This window comes from Hyla sarda, chromosome 6 (genome assembly GCF_029499605.1).
Source record: "Hyla sarda isolate aHylSar1 chromosome 6, aHylSar1.hap1, whole genome shotgun sequence".
NCBI lineage: Eukaryota > Metazoa > Chordata > Amphibia > Anura > Hylidae > Hyla > Hyla sarda.
In genome coordinates, this window is record NC_079194.1 from 284,864,348 (window position 1) to 284,890,724 (window position 26,377).

At 44.9% G+C, this 26,377-nt stretch overlaps 1 protein-coding gene and 1 non-coding gene across 3 annotated transcripts in view; both read left to right on the top strand.

The window, feature by feature from the left end:
* Positions 1–26,377, top strand: part of RPS6KA4 (ribosomal protein S6 kinase A4) — a 76,528-nt gene that overhangs the window by 38,023 nt on the left and 12,128 nt on the right. For both annotated transcript variants that reach the window (XM_056527549.1, XM_056527550.1), the window contains 6 exons: positions 4,713–4,832; positions 4,956–5,089; positions 6,062–6,155; positions 19,870–20,040; positions 20,135–20,326; positions 23,679–23,838. In XM_056527549.1, the coding sequence (XP_056383524.1) occupies positions 4,713–4,832; positions 4,956–5,089; positions 6,062–6,155; positions 19,870–20,040; positions 20,135–20,326; positions 23,679–23,838 (871 nt within the window). The remainder of the gene's footprint in view (positions 1–4,712; positions 4,833–4,955; positions 5,090–6,061; positions 6,156–19,869; positions 20,041–20,134; positions 20,327–23,678; positions 23,839–26,377) is intronic.
* LOC130277821 (small nucleolar RNA SNORA57) lies at positions 22,683–22,816 on the top strand. The gene has a single exon (XR_008845587.1). It is a non-coding gene; the product is annotated as a small nucleolar RNA SNORA57 (small nucleolar RNA).

Here is a 26,377-nt window from a genome sequence, read left to right on the forward strand (position 1 = left end):
TCAACGGGTGCCAGAAAGTTACAGACTTGTAAATTACTTCTATTTAAAAATCTTAATCCTTCTGATACTTATCAGCTGCTGTATGCTCCAGAGGAAGCTCTTTTTTCTTTTTGAATTTCCTTTCTGTCTGACCACAGTGCTCTCTGCTGACACCTCTGTCCATGTCAGGAACTGTCCAGAGCAGGATAGGTTTGCTATGGGGGATTTGCTCCTACTCTGGACAGTTCCTGACTTTAACAGAGGTGTCAGCAGAGAGCACTGTGGTCAGACAGAAAGGAAATTCAAAAAGAACTTCCTCTGGAGCATACAGCAGCTGATAAGTACTGGAAGGATTAAGATTTTTAAACAGAAGTATTTTACAAATCTATATCACTTTCAGGCACCAGTGGATTTAAAAAAATAAATAAATGTTTTCCGGCGGAGTACCCCTTTTAGGTGCCCATACAACCTAGACCAGGGTGCCTCCATCTGTGTCTCACAAATCCCTCCTTTCTGCTGCTCACTCATTCTGACATTCACTGCTCAGGAAGGGTGTGTGTCTGATTCAATCACCGAGCCTGCCCTCACTCACCATACATTAACTTCCTCCCTGAGTCTGCGGTGCCGTGCTGGATCTCTCTTTATCCAATCACTGCGGGCTGCACTGTACCCCTCTCCCCCCCCCCTCCTCTTTGTTTTCATTCTGCAGTCTGACAGGACAGGAGTGAGCACAGAGGAGTGCTAGTTCCGCCCTCACTTTCTGGACTTTTATTAGCTTTATTAGACTTCTTTTTAAGTGCGCCTTTTGTTTCTTTTTTATATATATATATATATATATATATATATATATATATATATATATTTCCAAGCATTGTAGAGCATGCGTGCTGTCGCTCCTTTTACTCAGACAACACTTGACTTCCATTATCGTGATCTGTGGAGGTCTCATCGGTCAGACCCCTAGTGATCAGCTAGTTATCTCCTATCCTGTGGTTAGGTGGTAATGTTTAATTTTATTATGTGTAATCCACTTGGCACCTTTCTGGGATCTACCATCAGATCTCCGTCTACAAGTTGCCTCCCTCTGCTCTTCGTCATTTATTTCTCATGCATGATATTCATATAAAGGACGTCTTATCTTGCTCTCCCTCTTATTTTAATGATGCGCGAGATCTTATCGAACATCACACATCCTGCACATCTTATGAGCAAATCTCTTATTCAAACATAACTTTAGTGTTGCTGACTATCGAGCAAAGTCATCTTGTCAAGTTTTCATGGTAAACATATTTTTAAGAAAAATGTAGTGGTGTTTATGCAAATTTTCTGTATAACACTGACCACCGAACCTCACAATAGGCTGACGCATCCTGTTCTGCAGAGATCACTTCTCAGCAGTTGTCCCCCTATCGTCACAGGCTAGATGGCAATAAAGGTGACATAACCCAGGATCCTTTAGGGCAGTGGTCTCCAACCTGCAGACCTCCAGATGTTGCAAAACTACAACTCCCAGCATGCCCGGACAGCCATCGGCTGTCCGGGCATGCTGGGAGTTGTAGTTTTGCAACATCTGGAGGTCCGCAGGTTGAAGACCACTGCTTTAGGGGATCCTCAACGTGACCTTTGCAAATGATGCACACATAACTCTCCCACAGAGTTCCTCGTGGCGGCTGTGAATCACATCTCTAAACCTCTGTAACTAGATCAGAATAACAGTTTAGGCAAGTTAGCTGTAGCCATGAACCTAGAACCTAAAATTACGGAAAATGTAAATGGTCACTGTGGTGTCAAACAACTTCCCTCCATTTAATGGCCTATGTGCAGGGATGTGGAAATCCTATCCTATGTCATTCCGGGCGCCGAGTAGGTGAATTTTTCATACATTTAGCCCTGTATCAGGCAAACAGGGCCAGACCAACTTCCCTCTTTATTTTTATAATGCCGGTGTGAGGTGCAGGAGCGGACACAGACTTGCATGGACGTAAGTCTACACCTCACACCGGCGCTTAGGGTGTATGGAGCGGGCTCCCGACCCAAGCCAGCTCTATACCCGGCAGCCCCCGGCTGATTTTAATAGCTGCGGGACACCGCTAATGGCACTGCATGGGCCGGCTATTAAGCCTTTAGATCGCCGCTGCAAAAGTTAGGGATCGACCGATATCGATTTTTTTTTTTAGGGCCGATACCGATAATCTGTCAACTTTCAGGCCGATAGCCGATAACTTATACCGATATTCCGGTATAAGTTATCGGCTATTTCAACACCCCCCCCCCCCTGGCGGGGCAGAAGCCATTGCAAATCAATGATTTAAAGCGGGTGCTTTAAATCAAGGAACTGCAGCGGCTTTTGCCAGGCCAGAGACCGCCGCCGCCACCCGCTTCTCTCCCCCCTGCCTGTCCTGGGGTCCTGAGTCTAACCACCCAAGTTGCCCCATCGCCTCCCCCCTATCCTCTGCCCACATACCGTCGCCGCCCCCACCATCCTCTGCCCACATACCGCTGCCGCCCCATCGCCTCCCCCCATCGCCAGTGTTATAATTACCTGTTCCTGGGTTCCGCGATACTTCTGGCTCCGTTGGCATCCTGTGCTGTCAATGTGCGCAGTGACGGTGACGACGCGTTGGGAACGTCACTCGTCATTACGCAGCGCACAGCAACAGCGCAGGAGCCAGAAGTATCCCGGACCCCGGGAACGGGTAATTATAACACTGGGGATTGGGGGAGGCGATGGGGCGGCGGCGGTATGTGGGCAGAGGATGAGGGAGGCAATGGGGCAGAGGCGGCGCTATGTGGGCAGAGGATGGGGGGAGGCAATGGGGCAGAGGCGGCGGTATGTGGCCAGAGGATGGGGAGGCAATGGGCCGGGGGTCGGGGCATATCGGCAAGGTAATTGCCGATACCGATAATGTCCAAAATCGTGATTATCGACCGATAATATCGGCCAAACCGATAATCGGTTGATCCCTAGTAAAAGTTGACTGCACCTAGTAAAAGGGATCTGTTAACCATCCCCGGTGGTCTAGTGGGCTGGATCGCTGCCCTGCTGTGGAGGTAGCCGGAGGGCTTACCTCTGCTTTCATAGCCGTCCCCTTGGATGTGCATTTGAGGCTCAACCAAATGAACATAGATCAATGGAGTTCAATAGAACTGCATTGATCTGTATGAGGAATCTAATGATTCCTCCTAATAAAGTGTCTTTAAAAAAAAAAAAAAAAGTTTAATAAAAGTTTTAAAAAACACCCATTACCCTTTTCTATATTAAAAGTTCATATCACCCCCCTTTTCCCATTTTCCATATAAAATATATGTAAACATAATAAAAATAAACATATTTGGTATTGGCGATGGTGTAATTGTCCGAACTATTAAAAAATAACATTTTATATCCCGTACGGTCAATGGCGTTAACGTAAAAAAAAAATACCAAATGACAGAATTGCATTTTTTATGTTTATAACATCATATCCCAGAATAAAATGAAGTAAAAAGTGTTTAAAAAGTCAGATCAATGCCAAAATGGTACCAATACATACAGCAGATTACAACTCAAAAAATTAGCCATCATACAGCCCAGTATATGGAAAAATAAAAATGTTATAGGGGTCAGGAATAAAAAAAAAAAATAATAATAATAATTAAAAAAAAAATTTATATTTGCTATTGGTGTAATCAGGCTGACCTAAAGTATTAAAATAATATGTAAGTTTGACAAGATAACTAACGGAAAAAATAAAACTCCCAAATGCGCTTTTTTTTTTCAATTTCACCTCACAAATTATTATTTTTTTATTTATTTAGTTTTTTTCAGAGCATAAGTTATGGAAAAATGAAAGGTTTCACTACAAAGTATAATTGGCCACAGCCGACACGCCCCCTTCATGGATCTCTATGGGATACATGGAGTAGGTATGTCGGCCGCCGCTCCTTGCGGGGATCGGCACGTCCCCTTGCAGCAGACTGCCAGGGCCCCGTTCAGGAGATCGTGAAGGGTCCCAGTGGTCGGTTCCCCTGTGATCTATATTTTATCCCCTTATCCTTTGGATAGGGGATCAGTTATCTTTCACTACACTACTCCTTTAATGTGTCTGAAAGGCACAAGCCTTCTCATTTCTGACCACCAATGATGGTCAGGGCAGCTGTTCCTACTGCTATATGTCCACAGTGCTGCTGGGTAGTCTCTGCCCACCTCCCCCTCCCATTGACTTCTCAGTAGCTTAATTCAGTGCTTAGTATAACCCATTCTTTGATGTGCTGCTGCTGTTTCTTTCATTATTGCTCACTTAGTACCTTGTAAATCCAGTGCATCAGTAACCCCTTCTACTCTACAAGTATAGAACTTTTACCAGCCCATTGTCATAGCCTAGCAGAAAGGAGTATGTGCTGTGCTAAGATGTGATTGGCAAGAGATGTAAGGGAAAGGGAGTGCCTGTGTGTGTACTTCTGGCAAACAACCTTTGAGAAATAGATGTTCACCATGGAGGGGACCTTAGGGCCTCAATAAACAGAAGTGAGAGCGCCACCACACTCACCATGTCATCACTTTAAAGGGTTAATGCAGCAAAACCAGCCATGTTTAAAGAAACCGTTTGAATGATGTACACTTTACAACCAGATTTGTATACACATTCTTTTTTTTTTTACTAATGTATTTTATTTACAAAAAGAACCTTGTAGGTGATACAATCCCTTGAAAAGTCACCTGGTTATATTTGCTGCCTTTTCTTACCATTCAGGGTTATTCCTTTGTGGCACCTTCCGTCCTCTTTGGTGTAAATGCCATCATGACAGATATGCCGGCTCCATCTGTTGACAAACCTGGCAGCCCTACTCTGGCTCTGAGCGCAGCTATGAAGGTAAAAGATGTTGCAATAGTCTATTTTTTGTTACTATAAATTTTTTTAAGCAGAAAACTCTGTATCCCACATGCAGTTGTACTAATCTTTTCTCCCGTACATCTTTCTTCTGGTTATTCCTAGGACTCGCCATTCTTCCAGCAGTACGAGATGGATATACATGAGCCTGCACTAGGATCAGGCAGTTTTTCAGTATGTAGGAAATGTAGACATCGACAGACAAAGAAAGAGTATGCTGTGAAAATCCTGAGTAAGAGGTCAGCTCAACTTCATGTTTTATTTGAATAATTTTGAATAATCACTTACTCTGAGCAAACTCTTTTGCGTTAAAGGGGTACTGCGCCCCTAGACATCTTATTCAGTATCCAAAGGATAGGGGATAAGATGTCTGATCTTATTGGGACCCCCGCGATCTCTGTGCAGCACCCGGCGTTCATTTACAATGCTGGGTGCGAGCGAGCGGGTCGCGATGTCACGGCCACGCCCCCTCATGCCGTCACACCAAGTCCCCTTCCATAGACTTGCATTGAGGGGGAGTGGTGTGACATCACGAGGGGGCATGACCATGACGTCACGCCACCCGCTGGGACAGCAGAGTACCCCTTTAAATGACTTCTCTGCCTCTAGACATCTTATCCCCCTATCCAAAGAATAGGGGATAAGATGTCTGATCGCGGGGGGTCCGGCGGTGTACAAGCCGTTACGCCCCCTCCCATAGACATGAATGGCGGGGGCGTGACATCGGAACACGGAAGCCCCAAGCTTCCATGTTCACAGCGCCTCAGTGCCTGCCTGGAGATTGCAGGCGGTCCGGTCGCTTTGATAAGATGTATAGAGACGGAGTACCCATTTAAAGACCATTTTGTTGTATCAAGATGTATAACACATATTTAAAGGGATATTCCAACCCCTAAAAATGTATCATCTATCCACAGTTTCTAATTGCGGGGGATCTGACCTTGTGAACCCCCAGCGATCTCCAGAATGGAGCATGACTGCATGGAGCCGTGGACTGACACACGTTCCAAGCATTGTCAATGGGAGGGCCAGAGATATCCGAGCGAAATACCAAGGTATTGCTGGCGCTCCCATAGAAGATTCATAAAGCGAATTCTGCTGTGCATAGGGAATATATTTTTAGGGGCTGGAATACCACTTTAACATTTACTCTTTGCACATACTGTATTATCTTGTCCTAAAATGTAGGTCCTGTTTTTCCATTTTCATAGGATGGAGGTGAACACTCAACGGGAAGTGGCGGCTCTGAAGTTATGTCAGGGGCACCCAAACATTGTGAACCTTCATGATGTTCTCCATGACCAGGTCTGCTTTTTTTTTTAAATAGAAACTGCAAATATTCTTTCCCTTATGTCCAACATGTCGTGTGTAAAGCAGATCATAAATATCATTAGGGTTATTCCTTATTGGAGTATTCCCTGACTGCACTGAAAGATGTGTATGCTCTCTAAGAGAACTAAACGGGTGTCCTGACCGTGTATGAGTCTCTGCCACCTATTTTGCTGGGGCAACAATCTTAACATTTTTGACACTAATAAACCTTTTCTTTTATTAAATAAAGAAAATCATAATATACCTCATATATATATATATATATATATATATATATATATATATATATATATATATATATATAGATATATATATATATATATATATACAGTGACCCCCCCACCCGACCTACGATGGCCCCGACATACGATCATTTCAAGATACGATGGCCTCTCAGAGGCAGCATCAACATACGCTGCTTTTGTATGTCGGGGCCATCGCATAAACGGCTATCCAGCAGCGCAGACTGCTTCAGCTGCCACCGGATAGCCGTTTACGGTGCCCCGTGTGGTCCCCTGACGATCACTTACCTGTCCTCGGGGCTCCGGCGCGTCCTCTTCGGGATCCCTGCATCGTCGACGCTCTTCATCGTCGTCATCACGTCGCTGCGCACGCCGTCCCGTCCTCCAATAGGAGCGGCGTGCGTAGCGACGTGATGGCAGCGACGGAGAGCAAGGATGGCGGGGAAGCAGAGGCCTTGCCAGAGCGTTGGGGACACCCCGGTGACGCGGCGACAGCGATGGAGGGTGACATCCAGGGCAGCGGTGACGGTCCGGAGCGGCGGGGACAGGTGAGTACAACCTTTATTACCAGTGATCTTCAATCTGCGGACCTTCAGATGTTGCAAAACTACAACTCCCAGCATGCCCGGACAGCCGTTGGCTGTCCGGCATGCTGGGTGTTGTAGTTTTGCAACATCTGGAGGTCCGCAGGTTATAGACCACTGTCTTATACTTTACATTGCACGGATCCCTCAACATACGATGGTCCATTTGGAACGGATTACCATCGTATGTTGAGGGACCACTGTATGTATGTGTGTATATATTATATATATATATTATATATATATATTATATATATATACACACAGGAACATGTAGAGGAATACCCTAATCTGGAGCATTATGCAATTTTCATAACTCCCATGTGAAACCAGCATAAAACCGCAGACTATGCTGCTTCCATTACTTTCAAGTTACGGCAACAGCAAAGCTTGTAGTGCTACGCTATTTATGCAACGTTCATCCATGGGAGTTATATAAACTTTGTGTAAAGCGTGTGTGGTTGTTTAAAAAAGGTGGCCAGAGGGGTTGTGGGCCCAGATTTAGGACCCTTATCTATCAGACATTTATAACACGCCCTGTAGATATGCCATAAATGTTCCAGATAGGGAATACCTCTTAAAGGGAACCGATCATCAGATTTGACCCTATATAACACTTGGCAAAGCGTTATATAGGGTAAAACCTTTATCATCACCATCCCCGGGGGACGCTCCTGCCCCAGGGATGGGGAGGATATGAACTTGTAAACTAGTCACCATCGCGCCTGTAAGTAGTCACCTGGGCGGGGAGCTCCTCTCACCTACTCCCGTTCTTTGTCCAGCAGCGACGCCCCCACCGCTTGATTGATGGGCCGCGTCATTGTTCTGCTCACTGAACAGACGGAGCAGAGTGATGACGCGGCCCGTCAATCAAGCGGAGGGGGCGTCATTGCCGGCCTGAGTAACGGGTGTAGGTGAGAGGAGCTCCCCGCCCAGGGTACTACTTACTAGCGCGGTGGTGACTAGTTTATAAGTTCATATCCTCACCATCCCTGGGGGCAGGAGCGTCCCCCGGGGATGGTGAGGATAAAGTTTTTACCCTATATAACTCTTTGCAAAGCATTATATAGGGTAAAATCTGATGATTGGTTTCCTTTTAAGGGTAGGGTCACACATGCCGTATTTTGCTGTGGTTTTTGCTGTTGTGTATTTTCCTACCCATTGAAGTCAATGGGTAGCAAAATTAGCAGTGTAGTTTGCTACCCGTTGACTTCAATTGGTAGAAAAATATGCAGCAGCAAAATACGGCACGTGTGACCCTACCCTAAGGGTGTATTTACACGTACAGTATCCTACGCATATTTGATGCGCAGGATTTCATGCTGCAGATTTTATTGTAAACGAAATGGCTGAACACAGCATCAAATGCTGCGCATCAAGACCCTAAAACATTTCATAAGAATTACATCGGTGGCCCAGCTGCTGTCATCAAACATCTCTCTGAAATCAGTCAGAACTATAAAAACTTAAAGGGGTATTCCAGAAAAAAACTTTTTTTTATATATATCAACTGGTTCCAGAAAGTTAAACCGATTTGTAAATTACTTCTATTAAAAAAATGTTAATCCTTTCAGTACTTATGAGCTTCTGAAGTTAAGGTTGCTCTCTGATGACGTGTGTCTTGGGAACCGCCCAGTTTAGAAGAGGTTTGCTATGGGGATTTGCTTCTAAACTGGGCGGTTCCCGAGGCACGTGTCATCAGAGAGCACTTAGACAGAAACGAACAACCTTAACTTCAGAAGCTCATAAGTACTGAAAGGATTAAGATTTTTTAATAGAAGTAATTTACAAATCTGTTTCTGGAGCCAGTTGAGATATATAAAAAAAGGTTTTTCCTGGATAACCCCTTTAAAGAATGCTCACTCATTGCTTTTTATGCTGGGACTGGTTTAATGATGGACCAGATATTGCTAACAAGTGAAAGCAGCTTTAAAATGGTTGTCCAGGGATAAAAAAAAAAAAAATGTATGGTTTGAAGCGCTGTAAAAATAATAAAAAAGCGATACTTCCCTCTTCCTATCCCCACAGATGCCATTCAGGTGGGAGCTGAATGGCATCTGTGGGGATCGGAAGAGGGGAGTATCGCTTTTTTATTATTTATTGTGCTTGGGATCACACGCTTGTGACTGCAGCCTCCATGTTCCTGTGATGTGTCATTCCCACTTGGCCAGTGATTGGCTGCTGAGCAGGCATTTTGTGTGGGCAGAAGGCATCACAGGAACATGGAAGCAGCAGTGACTGGGAGCCATCTGAGCGGCAGCTGTGGGGGATCAGGAGAGGTATGTATCGCTTCTATTTTATTTTTATAGTGCCACCAGCCATATAAAAATTTTTTATATGCACAGACTTTTTTCTGTAAAAGGAATGTATAATCAGGTTTTTAAGATTCTTTGGTGATGTTTTTTCAGATTTTTTTCATTTTACTATCTATGTTTATAATAATCCTGAAATCTAGCAGTTATTATTCTGGCGACTACGCTGAGACTTCCTGTCCTCTCTGCAAAGATAAAGAGGAGGCTGCTGGAAAGTATTCTGTACAGCATTACAGTAAAAGGTGGCACCAGCAGAGAGAAGACAATGGGAGCTCAACCTCCCCCTCCTTTATAAAATGACCCCTGCACAGGTCACAGAGCATGTTTACAAACCTCCCCCATACAAAAAAAAAAATAGGGTCTGGAGATGTTCATTGTGATTACGCCCAAGGGTCCTGCTATAAACTGTATCACTGTTAAAAACAGCTTACACAAGATGGCTGACCCCATAATAATGTACTAATATAATAAAAAAATAATAATAATAAAAAAATTTTTTACAAGAAGTGTATAGAAAATCATGTTTCAGTATTCGGCTCTGATCGGTAAAAATAAATCTAGGCGGTACATTCAGTTTAAGCTTGTTGACTCTTGTTGAGTATTTTATCATGTATCTAACAAGCTAACATTTATAGATATGTAGAAGCTTTGAAAGTACAATAGAAACTAATTTAAAGCAAATGTCTAGTTTGAACTCATGCCAAGGCGAGAAGGAAACATTGGTTTTATGGGCTAACAGGAAGTGTGTCAGATATTTTTTCCATTCGCTTAGTGCAGGCTTGAGAAAGCGGCCTGTGTCTGAAAATACATGCAATTTAGAATTGTAAAGACCCATTCACACAGCGGAATTTCCGGCCGGACATTCTGCAGGCAGCATAGATGGCAGTATATTTCCGAGCAGATTCTACAAAATCCAAAGTCCGGAATTTGAATTTACGCAGCAGATATTTCTGACGCAGATATTTTGCTGTGTGCACAGTGCAACAGAATCTCATTGAAAGCAATGAGAGGCTGCTGCAACTAAATTTCCCAGCTTTAAGTCCTTAAAGTGAATGTGTCACCTAGTTGCTTTACAGCAACCCCCATGGACATACACGCACTGAACATCTCCAGACCCTAATTTTTGTGTGGGGGAGGTTTGTAGGCATTCTCTGTGACCAGTGCAAATGTTATTACACAGGGAGGTGTAGGCTGAGCTCCTATTGTCTTCTATATCTGCTTGTGTCACATTTCACTTCAATTCTGCACTGATCACTCTCCAGCGGCCTCCTCTTTCTCATCACTGACAAATAAGGAAGTCTCAGCTTAGTTTAAGGCCTAGTGGCCAAACTGAAAACTGCAAGATTTCTGGATTGTTTTTGAACATAGATAGCAAAATGGAAAATAAGGGGGGGTGGGGGGGAAATCACCAAAGATATGGAAAAATAAAAAAAGTTTATCCCCTAGAGGACACGTGATATACATCTATGTCGCTGCAGCCTGGTACTTAGCACACAGAGATGTACATGTATGTTACAGCATGTGTACTATCTATTAAATGAGCATCGGAGCTGTGCTCACTTTATATTCCACAAGTACCGGCATGCTGATGTCTGCCATCAACCCTTAGATGCTGTGATAAATGCCGATCACGGCATCTAAAGGTTTACGGCCAGTTGCTGGTAGGCTCTTGGTGATCATCAGACCTCAGAATTTGCAGGGGTCCGATGAATCAAAAAGGCAGCCTGAGGTCTCTTGACGATGGATCATCGCTCCTGTGATACATCAGTATCAATAGAGTACCAATGCTATGCAGTTGCGTGTACAGTCCCTAATGGGGGCTTAAAAAATTGAAAATAAATAATACAAAAAAAAGTTCTAAAAATTATAGAAAAGCTCCACCCCTAATAAAATCAACCCCTCTTTTTTCACTTTGCAAAAAAAAGAAACATATTTGGTATTGCCGCGGACAGAAGTGTTCCAACTATTACAATATTGTGTTTATGATCCTGCACGGTGAACATAGAAATGCAGATTTTTGGTCAAATCATATATATCTGAAAAAATGGTGATTCTAAAGTTCCATCTAAATAAAAAAGGTACCATTAAAAACTACAGATCATGGAGCAAAAAAGAACCCTCATAGAGCCCTGTGTATGGAAAAAATTGTACAATTTTACCAAAATTTCTTCATTCTAGAAGTCCCAAGGAAGCACACTAAAGGGTTAATAGCTCCTTTTTTCCTTCTAGGACAGAAGAAAAGACAAACACAACTGATAATCAGTAATCATTAGTTAATTAGGTAAGACAGCCTACAAAGACAGGAAATAGGTGTGTTAGTATGTAGCAATACATTTTATTAGGGTGGGACTGTTGTGCTGCCTCTGGACTCATGGAAAGAAAGAAAAAGTTTGATTTGAACTTTCCTTTTCGTCGCAGCCAGGCCGGCATGAGTCCCAAATCAATGAGCCGGGACATGTAGGGAGACCCCTAGTGGTCAGTTTTTAAAAGTAAAAAAAAAAATATATATATATATAGATAGATAGAGATATAGATATATACTTATACCGTAAATACTCGAGTATAAGCCGAGTTTTTCAGCACAATTTTTCGTGCTGAAAACGCCCCCCCCTCGGCTTATACTCGAGTGAACTCTCCGCCTGCCAATCCCTTCTTAGTGGTCTTCAACCTGCGGACCTCCAGATGTTGCAAAACTACAACTCCCAGCATGCCCGGACAGCCATCGGCTGGTGACGTTGCCTTGACGACGACGCACAGGGACGTCCGTGCGCAGCAGACTCCCTATGCATGAATGTCCCTGTGCGTCGTCGTTGAGGCAACGTCACTAGTCCGGGGACGGCCCGGAGCGGAGATGAGGGCCTCCCGGTGAAAATGGACAGCATGGAACGACTAACCCTCCCCACTGGACGGTCCCTGCAGCATAGATGGCCCGGACCAGCTCACCCTTCCTTCCCACCGAGGGGAGGTGAGTAGAAAACTAAAGGGGGTTTGGATGATGACGAAGGCCGCAGTGGTCTTCAACCTGCCGACCTCCAGATGTTTCAAAACGACAACTCCCGGCATTTCCTGCATGAGGAAGGTCAGCAGGTCAAGGATGCAGTCCTATTTTTTAAGGGGCCCCCTCTGTACCCCCATATAGTTGTAGGGACAGCAGAGTGGTCTACAACTCTATGGGGGCAGTATAGTTGCTAACAACTATAATAAATATATATATGCGAGTATAAGCCGAGTTTTTCAGCACAATTTTTCATGCTGAAAACGCCCCCCTCTCCGCCTTTCAATCTCCATCAGTGGTCTTCAACCTGCAGACCTCCAGATGTTGCAAAACTACAAACCTCCAGATGTTGCAAAACTACAACTCCCAGCATGCCCGGACAGCCATCGGCTGTCCGGGCATGCTGGGTGTTGTAGTTTTGAAACCTCTGGGGGTCTGCAGGTTGCAGACCACTGCAGCCTTCGTCATCATCCAGCCCCCCCCCCCCTCCCCTTTTATTTTGTACTCTCCTCCCCTCGGCATGAAGTTAGGGTGAGCTGGTCCGGGCCATCTATGCTGCAGGGACCGTCCGGTGGGGATGATTAGTCGTTGCAGGCTGTCCATTTTCACCGGGGGGGGGGGGGCCTCTTCTCCGCGCTTCGGGCCCGGCCCAGGACTAGTAGTGATGTTGCCTTGACAACGACGCACAGGGACGTTCATGCGCAACGTCCTTGTGCGTCGTCGTCAAGGCAACGTCACTAGTCCTGGGCCGGGCCTGAAGCGCGGAGAAGAGGCCCCCCCCAGTGAAAATGGACAGCCTGCAACGACTAATCATCCCCACCGGACGGTCCCTGCAGCATAGATGGCCCGGACCAGCTCACCCTAACTTCATGCCGAGGGGAGGCGAGTACAAAACAAAAGGGGAGGGGGAGCTGGATGATGACTAAGGCCGCAGTGATCTTCAACCTGTGGACCTCCAGAGGTTTCAAAACTACTACACCCAGCATGCCTGGACAGCCATGCTGGGAGTTGTAGTTTTGCAACATCTGGTGGTCCGCAGGTTGAAGACCACTGATGAAGGGATTGACAGGCGTTGATGATGAAGGGGGGGTGATGATGACGGGGGTCTGGATGATGTATTTCACACCCTAGGCTTATAGTCGAGTTGATAACTTTTCCTGGGTTTTTGGGGTGAAATTAGTGGTCTCTGCTTATATTCGGGTCGGCTTATACTCGAGTATACACGTTAAGGATACATTTTTGTTAATCACATGTTATTAGAAAGTGGTTTCTAATATATTGATTAACAAAATATAAAAAGTTTTTTTTGGTGACAGGTACTCTTCAACAAAGATGTTGGTTTTCCCTTGTTTTGGCCAACAAACTGGAGAAACAGAGATTGTGAGTCCCGCTCGTTTCACGTTGATGCCACCTGGATTGTTCTTTACCTTCCGGATTGTCATAGAAGTTAGGGAGAGAAACCTCTTGGTTTACATTCTGTGTAGATGTTTCCTTTTGGTAGGAAGTCTCTTCTAGTTTGCAGGATAAGACAGTCTTGGCCCACACGCAGACAGGGTTCTTTGCAAGAGAACGCCTGAAACTATTGCAGATGTAATGTCGACCAAGAACACCACCTTCAGCATCAGCGTCAGGTCCATGAAGAGATTGGCTCTCTAATTGAGGAAACCAGACTCCTTTCTTTTCACTTGGTGATTTAAGAACGACTGCCAACTGAGGACCAAACAAGCTGCCTGGCAGAAAGGGCAAATTACAGAAATAGTTATTTGCTGAAATGTCCCCCACCCATAGGGGATAAGATGTCTGATCGTGGGGGTCCCGCTACTGGGACCACCTCGATCACCTGCAGCACCCAGTGTTCTAAACAGATGCTCGGTTCCTGCGGCAGTGGTCAGGATGTCACGGTCACGCCCCCTCGTGATGTAGTACCACGCCCCCACCATTCATTTCTATGGGAGGGGGTGTGTTGGCAGACATGCCCCCTCCCATAGACATGAATGGAGGGGGTGTGGTGTGACGTCATGAGGGGGCATGGCCATGACATCACGATCACTGCCTCCGGCTCCAAGCCTTCTTGACAAATGTTCAAAACGCCTGGGCACTGGAGTACCCCTTTAACACCATATACTTAGAATATCGGGCTAAGCACGTCCAAAGGAAAATCCATAAGTAACTGCTTAAAGCTTCATGTTTGGCGGAGATTTCAGAATCTCTTCCCTCTAATCCTGACTAAGGCGATAAAAGCCACATTCACAGAGCCCTGGACACAGGTACCGCTGCCATGGAAGCTTTTCATGTCTCTGAAGATGAAGTATAGGCTCGAGGCAGCGCGGAGAAGGCGGGGGCTGGAGCTCCTTACATGACACTGCGCTCAGCCTATCACTGGCCGAGATGGGACGTCGCTGCGAACGGTGATACGCTAACTGCAGTGTGACGTTCCGAGCCTAAGAAGCAGGGAGCCGAGCAGCGTCAGAGGGGACGCAGATATCTGTGCAATGGGGAAACGAAGGAAGGAGAGTTAAAGTTCATTTTTTTCGTTTTTGCAGCCCGGGCACAAGGGAAGTTAAGTTTTGTGGCGCATTTCTCCTTTAACCCCTTAAGGACCAGGCCATTTTACACCTTAGGACCAGAGCGTTTTTTGAACATCTGACCACTGTCACTTTAAGCATAAATAACTCTAAGACGCTTATACCTATCATTCTGATTCCAAGATTGTTTTTTCGTGACATATTCTACTTTATGTTATTGGTAAAATTTTGTCGATACTTGCATCGTTTCTTAGTGAAAAATTCCAAAATTTGATGAAAAAATTGAAAATTTAGCATTTTTCTAACTTTGAAGCTTTCTGCTTGTAAGGAAAATGGATATTCCAAATAATTTTTTTTTTTATTCACATATACAATATGTCCACTTTATGTTTGCATCATAAAATTTACGATTTTTTACTTTTGGAAGACACCAGAGGGCTTCAAAGTTCAGCAGCAATTTTCCAATTTTTCACAAAATTTCCAAAATCACAATTTTTCAGGGACCAGTTCAGGTTTGAAATGGATTTGAAGGGTCTTCATATTAGAAATACCCCATAAATGACCCCATTATAAAAACTGCACCCCCCAAAGTATTCAAAATGACATTCAGTCAGCGTTTTAACCCTTTAGGTGTTTCACAGGAATAGCAGCAAAGTGAAGGAGAAAATTCACAATCTTCATTTTTTACACTTGCATGTTCTTGTAGACCCAATTTTTGAATTTTTACAAGGGGTAAAAGGAGAAAATGTATACTTATATTTGTAGCCCAATTTCTCTTGAGTAAGCACATACCTCATATGTCTATGTAAAGTGTTCGGCGGGCGCAGTAGAGGGCTCAGAAGCGAAGGAGCGACAAGGGGATTTTGGAGAGTACGTTTTTCTAAAATGGTTTTTGGGGGGCATGTTGCATTTAGGAAGCCCCTATGGTGCCAGAACAGGAAAAAATACCCACATGGCATACCATTTTGGAAACAAGACCCCTTGAGGAACGTAACAAGGAATAAAGTGAGCCTTAATACCCCACAGGTGTTTCACGACTTTTGCATATGTAAAAAAAATGTTTTAAAAATGTCACTAAAATGTGTGTTTCCACCCAAATTTCACATGTATGCAAGGGTTAATAGCAGAAAATACCCCCCAAAATTTGTAACCCCATCTCTTCTGAGTATGGAGGTACCCCATAAGTTGACCTGAAGTGTACTACGGGCGAACTACAATGCTCAGAAGAGAAGGAGTCATATTTGGCTTTTTGAGAGCAAATTTTGCTCGGGGGCATGTCGCATTTAGGAAGCCCCTATGGTGCCAGGACAGCAAAAAATACCCACATGGCATACCATTTTGGAAACTAGACCCCTTGAGGTATGTAACAAGAAATAAAGTGAGCCTTAATACCCCACAGGGGTTTCACGACTTTTGCATACGTAAAATAAAAATAAAAAATTTCACTAAAATGTGTGTTTCCCCCCCAAATTTCACATTTTTGCAAGGGTTAATAGCAAAAAATACCCCCCAAAATTTGTAACCCCATCTCTTATGAGTATGAAGGTACCCCATAAATTGACCTGAAGCGCACTACGGGCAAATTACAATGCTCAGAAGAGAGGGAGTCATATTTGGCTTTTTGAGAGCAAATTTTGCTCGGGGGGCATGTCGCATTTAGGAAGCCCCTATGGTGCCAGGACAGCAAAATAACCCCCACATGGCATACCATTTTGGAAACTAAACCCCTTGAGGAATTTAACAAGGGGTACAGTGAGCATTTACCCCCCACTGGTGTCTGTCAGATCTTTGGAACAGTGGGCTGTACAAAATTTTTAATTTGCGCAGCCCACTGTTCCAAAGATCTGTCAGACACCAGTGGGGGGTAAATTCTCACTGCACCCCTCATTACATTCCGTGAGGGGTGTAGTTTCCGAAATGGGGTCACATGTGAGTTTTTTTTTTTTTTTTGCGTTTGTCAAAACCGCTGTAACAATCAGCCACCCCTGTGCAAATCACCTCAAATGTACATGGTGCACTCTCTCTTCTGGGCCTTGTTGTGCGCCCCCAGAGCACTTTGCGCCCACATATGGGGTATCTCCGTAGTCGGGAGAAATTGCATTACAAATTTTGGGGGGCGTTTTTCCCTTTTACCTCTTGTCAAAATGAAAAGTATGGGGCAACACCAGCATGTTAGTGTAAAAAATTTTTTTTTTTACACTAACATGCTGGTGTAGACCCCCAACTTCACCTTTTCATGAGGGGTGAAAGGAGAAAAAGCCCCCCAAAATTTGTTAAGAAATTTCTCCCGAGTTTGGCGATACCCCATATGTCGCCCTAAACTGTTGCCTTGAAATACGACAGGGCTCCAAAGTGAGAGCGCCATGCGCATTTGAGGCCTAAATTAGGGACTTGCATAGGGGTGAACATAGGGGTATTCTACGCCAGTGATTCCCAAACAGGGTGCCTCCAGCTGTTGCAAAACTCCCAGCATGCCTGGACAGTCAACGGCTGTCCGGCAATACTGGGAGTTGTTGTTTTGCAACAGCTGGAGGCTCCATTTTGGAAACAGTGGCGTACCAGACATTTTCATTTTTATTGGGGAGGGGGGCTGTGTAGGGGTATGTGTATATGTAGTGTTTTTTACTTTTTATTTTATTTTGTGTAAGTGTAGTGTAGTGTTTTTAGGGTACAGTCACATGGGCGGGGGATTACAGCGAGTTTGAGCTGCCGCGCAAAATTTGCTGCATCGCAAACTTGCAGCCTGATAAGCCCCCTGCCCATATGAATGTATCCTGTACATTCACAGTGGGGGGGGGGACCTCCAGCTGTTGCAAAACTACAACTCCCAGCATGCACAGTCCATCAGTGCATGCTGGTAGTTATAGTTTTGCAACAGCTGGAGGCACACGGGTTGGGAAACACCGAGTTAGGAAACAGACAATGTTTCCCAACCAGTGTGCCTCCTGTTGTTGCAAAACTACAACTCCCAAACATTCTCAGGCATGCTGGAAGTAGTAGTTCGGCAACATCTTTAGAGCTAGATGTTGCCGAACTACAACTCCCAGCATGCTTGGAGTTGTAGTTTTGCAACATCTGGAGGACTACAGTTTGCAGACCACTAATACAGTGGTTCCCAATCTGTGCCCTTCCAGATGTTGCAAAACTACAACTCCCAGTATGCCAAAACTGTCCAGGCATGCTGGGAGTTGTAGTTCTGCAACATCTGAAGGGCCAGATGTTACAGAACTACAACTCCCAGCATGCCTGGACAGTAAGGGCATGCTGAGGATGTGTAGTTTTGCAACATCTGGAAGGCACAGTGGTCTCCAAACTGTGGACCTCCAGATGTTGCAAAACTGAAACTCCCAGCATGCCCGGACGCCAAGAGCTGTCTGGGCATGCTGGGAGTTGTAGTTTACAGGGTCCCTTTACAGCAATGCATGTCGCTTTACGGCGACGTGCATTGCTGTAAAGGGCCCGACCGCGGCTGAAGATCTACTCACCTGTCGCCGCCGCCGCCGTCTCCGCCGCCGGGATCCGGGTCTTCAGGGACGAGGTAAGTACCGGGGCTGGTCCCCAGCACTCCCCCGTCCCCCGCCGCTTCCTCCGGTCTTCCTCCCGTCCTGTCCGGACTTTCAGGGGCCGGGCAGGACGGGAGGAAGTAACCGCCCCCCCTCCTGCGATTGGTCGGTTAACTAACCAACGGATCGCAGGGTATAGGAGGAGGTGGCCGGTTTGCCACCTCGCTCCTATACTTCAGCATGGTCCTGGCTGTCTGTGACAGCCGGGGTCATGCGAAATTACCGGGCGGTCGGGTCCCAGAGACCCGATCAGCCCGGTATCGCCGCAGATCGCAAGGGCGATTTCCCTTGCGATTTGCGGCGATCGCCGACATGGGGGGCCTACATGGCCCCCCTCGGCGTTTGCCCTGGATGCCTGCTGAAGGATTTCAGCAGGCATCCAGTTCCGATCTCTGCCCGGCGAGCGGCAGAGACCGGAAAATGCCATGACGTTGTGGAACGTCATTGGTCCTTAAAGCCCAGGGTGCCATGACGTTCCACAACGTCATTGGTCCTTAAGAGGTTAATTATTTATTACTGATTCTCAGAGGTGTTTGTTTTTTCTTCTGTCCTAGTAGGAAAAAAGGAGCTATTAACTCTTTAGTCTGCTGCTTAGGGACAAAGTGGAATAAAAAGTTATTGGGGTCAGAATAGGGAAATTTTAGGCATACTTAAATTTTTTTTTAAATAATACAATAATATCTCTGTATCGTCTTAATTGTATTGACCCACAAAATAAAGGCAACAGGTCAGCTTTACCATAAGGTGCACTGTGTAAAAACGAACCCCCCCCCCCCCCATAATTACAAAATTGCTTTATTTTTCAATGTCCCCATCACGAATAATAATTTTCTGTTTTTCTATACAATTTATGGTAAAGTGTGTTATTACAAAGTACAGTTGGTTGTGCACAAAACAAACCCACACATGGATTTTAAAAGGCAAGGAGGAAAAAACTAAACCTCAAAAATGAAAATTGGATGTGTCCATAAGGCCCAAACCTGCCGTATCCTTAATGGGGTAGACATCTATCCCTATCCAAAGGATAGTGGCTAAGATGTGTGATCATGGGGGGACCCCCGCGATCTCCCTGCTGCACCTGCATTCGTTTAGAGCGTTGGATGCAGCTCCGGAGGCTCATGACGTCACGGCCACACCCCCTCATGCTGTGGCGTCACGAGCTTACGCCTCACATCGCCAGTCGTCTGGCACGAAGTGAAGTTAGCTCTGTGCACCGGATGTCTGGGGTGCCGCAGCTGAGGTCCCAGCGGTGGGACCTCCGAAATCAGACATCTTATCCCCTATCCTTTGGATAGGGGATAAGATGTCTAGGGGTGGAGTACCCCTTTAAGGGGTTAACATAAAAGCTTAATTTAAACAATAGTTAATTTTCTGATGATACATCCCCCTCTTATTTCTATGTGTAATATGTATTTTGCGTCACAGTACATTCTCAGTTTCTCAGTAAGAATACCTCTCTGTCGTAGTATCACTCGTACCTGGTGATGGAGCTCTTAGATGGCGGGGAGTTACTGGATCGAATCAAGAAGCAGTCACGCTTTAGTGAGATCGAGGCGAGCAGTCTAATGCGGAGTCTGGTGAGTGCCGTTGCTCGTATGCACGAAGCTGGTGTGGTGCACAGAGATCTTAAACCCGAGGTGAGGCTATTGGAGAATCGGAGGCCTTCATTACTAGTCTAAAGTTAGGAAATGACATTCCTTTTTTACAATATGCTTTAATTGATTTACACAGAATCTTCTTCTTTCATCTCCCGGTGAAGATGCTGTCCTAAAGGTGATAGACTTTGGCTTTGCCAGGCTCCGTCCACCGGGGTCACGGCCCTTGCACACTCCGTGTTTTACACTGCACTATGCCGCCCCAGAACTGCTGTCTCGTCAAGGCTACGATGAGTCCTGTGATTTATGGAGCCTCGGGGTGATCATGGTAAGTGCCCTGTGACTCGAGCCGGCATTTGCTCATGTAACGTGTCACTACATTACATCTGAGTCATGGTTCTTACTGTTTGCCGGATGATTTCAGCTCTGTTTTAGATGGAGACAATGTGGAGAAAACACGCTGTTCCTTGATGACCCAATTTCCCTCACGCGAACACTACCCACAACCATCTGCCACTATTGCCGACACTATATCAGAAAGGGATCGGTAGGCAAGCTGTTGTGAAGAACATATTTGTTCATTAACATGCACAGTCAGGGGTAGAGGGTGTCAGTATTGTTGTGCATACTATTCTTGGAGCAGGCTCTCATCATGTGGCCAGAATAATTTAGAGAAAACATGAAGTAAACTTTAAAGCGTCCCTGTCATTTGAAAAAATAAAATTGACATGTTGTCCAGGCACTTCAAAAGTTTAGTTCGCGCCTGGTCTCTATCCTGAGACCCGATCAGGGGTCAAGTCCTAGGCAACAAAAATTCTAATCAAGGGAACAGTGAGGAAGATATATCAAAACCTGTCCAGAGGAAAAGTTGCTGAGTTGCCCATAGCAACCAATCAGATCGCTTCTTTCACTTTTGAAAAGGCCTCTGAAAAATGAAAGTAGTGATCTGATTGGTTGCTATGGGCAATTCAGCAACTTTTCCTCTGGACAGGTTTTGATAAATCTCCCTCAGTGTTCCTTCTATTGAAAAGGGGCAGGAACTCCATTCCCATGCGCTCCTGCAGGACTTGAACCCTGGGTCCAGTGTGCACAAGTCTTACTATATATATATATATATATATATATATATATATATATATTACAACTTTACAGTCAGTAGCACAATACTTTTGTATTCTTTGCGCTTAGGCCGGAATAAAACTGGAATAACCAAAACCTAAAGCAAAAAACAGAGAAAATAAATGGGATGCACAGTGGTCCCTGCTGTAAAACAGCGTAGTATAAATGGACTCCAAAACCAGGAACTACTAAACAAGAGAAAGGGGAGTCACTTAAATAAGTATTATCCAAAATTGTATTAGATCAGAAAAGACAAGATATATATATATATATATAATAAAATAATTAAAAAGAGTAATCAATATAGCAAAAAAAATAGCATCACACGAGTCTCACGGAAATGTGTAAGAATTATAACACCAGGGCAGCATGGTCAGATATTTATATGGGGGGGGCATTTATCAAAACAGAGCAAAAGTGGTGCAGTTTCCCCTAGCAACCAATCAGCCCCTTTCATTTTTCAGAGGCCCTTTTCAAAAATTAAAGAGGCGGTCTGATTGGTTGCTATGGGCAACTGCACCTCTTTTTCCTCTGCACGGGTTTTGAAAAATCCACCTCATTGAGAGTATAAAAGTTGGTCCAAGTAAACGCAAGTGCAGTGTGCAAAGTACATGGAAGAACAATTGCTACAATATCAAACGCAAACAGATACATGTACCTAGGTGAGCGAGAATTAAAGGGGTATTCTGGAATAGGGGATAAGATGTACAATCACAGGGGTCCCACCGCTGTGCCGGGCGCTGCTTCCGAGACGGCGATGTGACGTAATGGTCACGCCCCCTCCATTCATGTCTATGGGAGGGGGCGTGGCGGCCGTCACGGCCCCTCCCATAGACATGAATGGAGGGGGCCTGGTGTGGTGTTAACTATGGGGCGTGCCGTGACGTCATGTCCCCGTCTTAGAAGCAGCGTCTGGCGGGGACATGATCGCGGGGGTCCCTAGCGGCGGGACCCCTGCGTTCATACATCTTATCCCCTATCCTTTGAATAGGGGATAAGATGTATAAACCCGGACTACCCTTTTAAAGACTGTGAGACCCAGGGTGTTGGCTCTCCGTTTGGAGACCACTGGTATAGGGATTATGGGGGAGATTTATCAAAACCTGTCTAGAGGAAATGTTGCCCATAGCAACCAATCAGATCGCTTCTTTCATTTTTAACAAGGCCTCTGCAAAATGAAAGAAGCGATCTGATTGGTTGCTTTGGGTAACTTTTCCTATAGACAGGTTTTGATAAATCTCCCCTATATCACTGCAGGTAACTATGGAGACGACACAAGGCCTGGGCCATACAGGAGCCACAGCTAGGACAGTTTGGGGGGAGATTTATCAAAACCTGTCCAGAGGAAAAGTTGCTGAGTTGCCCATAGCAACCAATCAGATCACTTCTTTCATTTTTCAGAGGCCTTTTCAAAAATGAAAGAAGCCATCTGATTGGTTGCTATGGGCAACCCAGCAACTTTTCCTTTTGACAGGATTTTATAAATCTCCCCCTTTGTGTAGTGACCTATACGTTGCACGTTTTGCTGATGAGGCCCCACTGGTATGGTTTGGGGCTGGTCCATTCCTCCATTTCTTGGCATGCCGGGTGTTGTCCGTACCCCTGTGTGTTATGTACGGAGGTAGAGTGTTTCCGGTGCTATGTCTTCGGTGCCAGCCCTTTTCCTGGGCTGGTTCTATCCTCAATCACCGGTACAAGCAGTGGATGGGCTCAGCATGGCGGCTCCTGTCTACTATTGTGTATCGGTGTTGCTTAGAGTAGGTCTGCTGTTCCGAGCTGTGGCTCCTGTATGGCCTCCATAGTTACCTGCTGTGATATAGGGGGAGATTACAGGGTCAGAGCGGCTTCCTGCTGATCGCGTCCTGTGTGCAGACTGGGCACAGAACCCACAAACCGGGCCAAAGGAAAAGTTGCCATAGCAACCAATCAGCTCGCTTCTTTCATTTTTTAACAAGGCCTCTGCAAAATGAAAGAAGCGATCTGATTGGTTGCTATGGACAACTGGGCATCTTTTCCTTTGCACAGGTTTTAATAAATCTCCCACCCCCATAATCCCTATACCAGTGATCTCCAGCAATTTCACACAGAAGAGCCGTCTCTCTCCAGAGAGTTACTGGTTAATTATTTCGAGGCTTTTGCACCGCGGGCGACAAGCTCGGCTTCGCCAGTAAACAATTGATACAAATATGTTGAATTCTTATTGGGGATTATCCCTGATTGAGTTAATTTACATGAATGGTTTGCGGGTTCTGTGCCCGGTCTGCACACAGGACTCGGTCAGCAGGAAGCCGCTCTGACCCTGTAATCTCTAGGGCAGATTACGGAGGATTTACTTATTTGCTGACATTATATGGCGTCTTTTCATGTTGGATCAACACGGCTTTATCCCATTTATAGATAGGATAAGAAGTATCATTTGTACAAAACAACACTAACATTAGGACTGGCATTGGTTTCCTACATTTTCTGTAGGTCACTGAGCAAACCTCGGTGAAGTCCCGGCAGGGCCCTGTGATGGGTATTGACCATGTGATGTCATTGTCTTTCCCCCCATTCTGCAGTACACAATGCTATGTGGCCAGGTTCCCTTCCAAGGTGCGAGGGGGGGGTCTCCCCAGAGCCGCGCCGCTGACATTATTAACAAGATCAAGGAGGGAGACGTCATGATGCAGGGAGAAAGCTGGGATCACGTGAGCGATGAAGCAAAGGAGCTGGTGAAAGGTAAGAGGCCCTTGTGAACCTTATGTCTGAGAAGTCTGGCTTGTTTTAATAAAGAAGCACTCCGGGTTTCATTTTTGCTTTTTGCCCCTATTATGCACTCTCGCCATCACTAGTCCTATTTGTTTCATTCCAGCACAGCTGCAGCCATGCATTTCATTACTGTAACTGGGTCATGTGATCACCAGCCTGACCCACACCAATCACAATACTGTACCTCCCCTTCCAGCTCTATCTGTGTACTGCTGCAGATATCTATGGGATCAGGATATTTAGTAGTTATACATCTCCCCTCCCAGCTTTATACGTTATACTGCTGCTATCTCTTTGGGATCAGAATATATAGAAGTTATACACCTCCCCTCCGGCTCTATCTGTATACTGCTGCTATCTCTGTGGAATAAGGAAATTTTGTAGTACTGCACCTCTCCTCCAGCTATATCTGTATACTGCTGCTATCTCTATGGGATCAGGATGTATATTAGTCATACACCACCCTCCCCAGCTGTATATGTATACTGCTGCTTTTGTCTCTATGGGATCAGAATACAATAGTAGATATACACCCCCCACCCCACCCCAGATATCTGTATACTGCTGCTGCTATCTATATGGGATCAGGGTATATATAGATTAGTTATTCACCTCCTCTGAGGCTGTGTTCACACATTGCAGGAACAGCTGAGGATCGGAGTTTAGCAAACTTTGTATCCTACTGCATGCGGTGCAGAGGAGGGGGGAGGCTCCTGTTGCAGCTAAATTGTCTTAGAGCCAGAAACATGACAGGGGAGGGAGGAGGAGAAGGGGGGGGGGGGGGGCATGACTAATCTCCTGGAACACACTGAGAACATTTATTTCCTTATTTATCAGTTTTGAATGTAATGGTATATAAAATGGGCTAAAAGGAAGGAATGGCTTATATTTTATTTATTGATGTTGTGTATTTTTATTTTTAGTGTTCCTATAACTCGTGTTGATAGCAAACAGGTACCAATGTGGGATTTTGTGAGTCTTACCTTGGAAAGTAGGCAGTAAACGTATGCTATATTTATATGTGTTCCGAGATAGCTGGCGCTCCCGCAATATAACGCGTCATATCGGGTCGGTCTCGGCGGCTAATGGTAGCCGAGACCCGTGGCTAATACTAGACATCACCGATCGCAGTGATGTCCAGTATTAACCCCTTAGAAGCCTTAGAAAAAGTTGATCACCGCATCTAAAATGTAAAAAAATACATCTCTGCGGCTCAGTGGGGCTGATCGGGACCATCGTGGTAAAACCGTGGTGTCCCGATCAGCTTAGGACACACGAGGAGGGTCCCTACCTTCCTCCTCGGCATCAGATCGGCGATTGATTGTTCCAAGCCTGAGATCCAGGCTTGAGCAATTGACCATCGATAACACTGATCAATGCAATGCAATGGCATATCATTGTTCAGTGCCTGCAATCAATATACTGCACGTTATAGTCCCCTATGGGAGCTATAACTTTGCAAAAAAAAAAAAAAGTGAATAAATTTAACCCCTTCCCTAATAAAAGTTTGAATCACCCCACATTTTTCCCATAAAAAAATAAATATAAACATATGTGTTATCGCCGTGTGCGTAAATGTCCGAGTTGTATAAATATATCGTTAATTAAACCGCACAGTCAATAGTGTACACGCAAAAAAATTCAAAACTCCAAAATTGCGTATCTTTGGTCACTTTTTATACCATAAAAAAATTCATAAAAAGCGATCAACAAGTCTAATCAAAACAAAAATGGTACAGATAAAAGCTCCAGGTCATGGCACAAAAAATGAGCCCTCATACTACCCTGTACGCGGAAAAATTTACTGTGTAGAAACGGAAGCCCCCAAAAGTTATAAAGTTATGGGTTTTTTTGTGTTTTTTTTTCCATTTTGTCGCACAATTATTTAATTAAATTTTTTGGGGTTCCCTGTCGATTTTTGGGTAAAATGACTGTTGTCATTACAAAGTAGAATTGGTGACGCAAAAAATAAAAGCCATCATATGGGTCTGCAGGTGCAAAATTGAAAGAGTTATGATTTATAAAAGGTAAGGAGGAAAAAACTAAAGTGCAAAAATAGAAATACCTTGAGTCCTTTAAGGGATTAAAGGGGTACTCCCAGTGGAAAACTTTAATTTTTTTTAAATTAACTGGTGCCAGAAAGTTAAACAGATTTGTAAATTACTTCTATTAAAAAATCTTTATCCTTCCAGTACTTATTAGCAGCTGTATGCTACAGAGGAAATTCGTTCCTTTTTTAATTTCTTTTTTGTTTTGCCCACAGTGCTCTCTGCTGACACCTCTGTCCGTGTCAGGAACTTTCCAGTGCAGCATAGGTTTGGGTATTTTCTCCTGCTCTGGACAGTTCCTGATACAGGCATCAGGCGTCAGCAGAGAGCACTGTGGACATGACAAAAAAGAAATTCAAAAAGAATCTGTCGGAAAGGTTCACGCTCAGAATCTCCATTGCAACAGAGTCACATTGTTTTCTATTGGATTTTGCTTCATCGTGCCCCCAGCGGAATTTCCG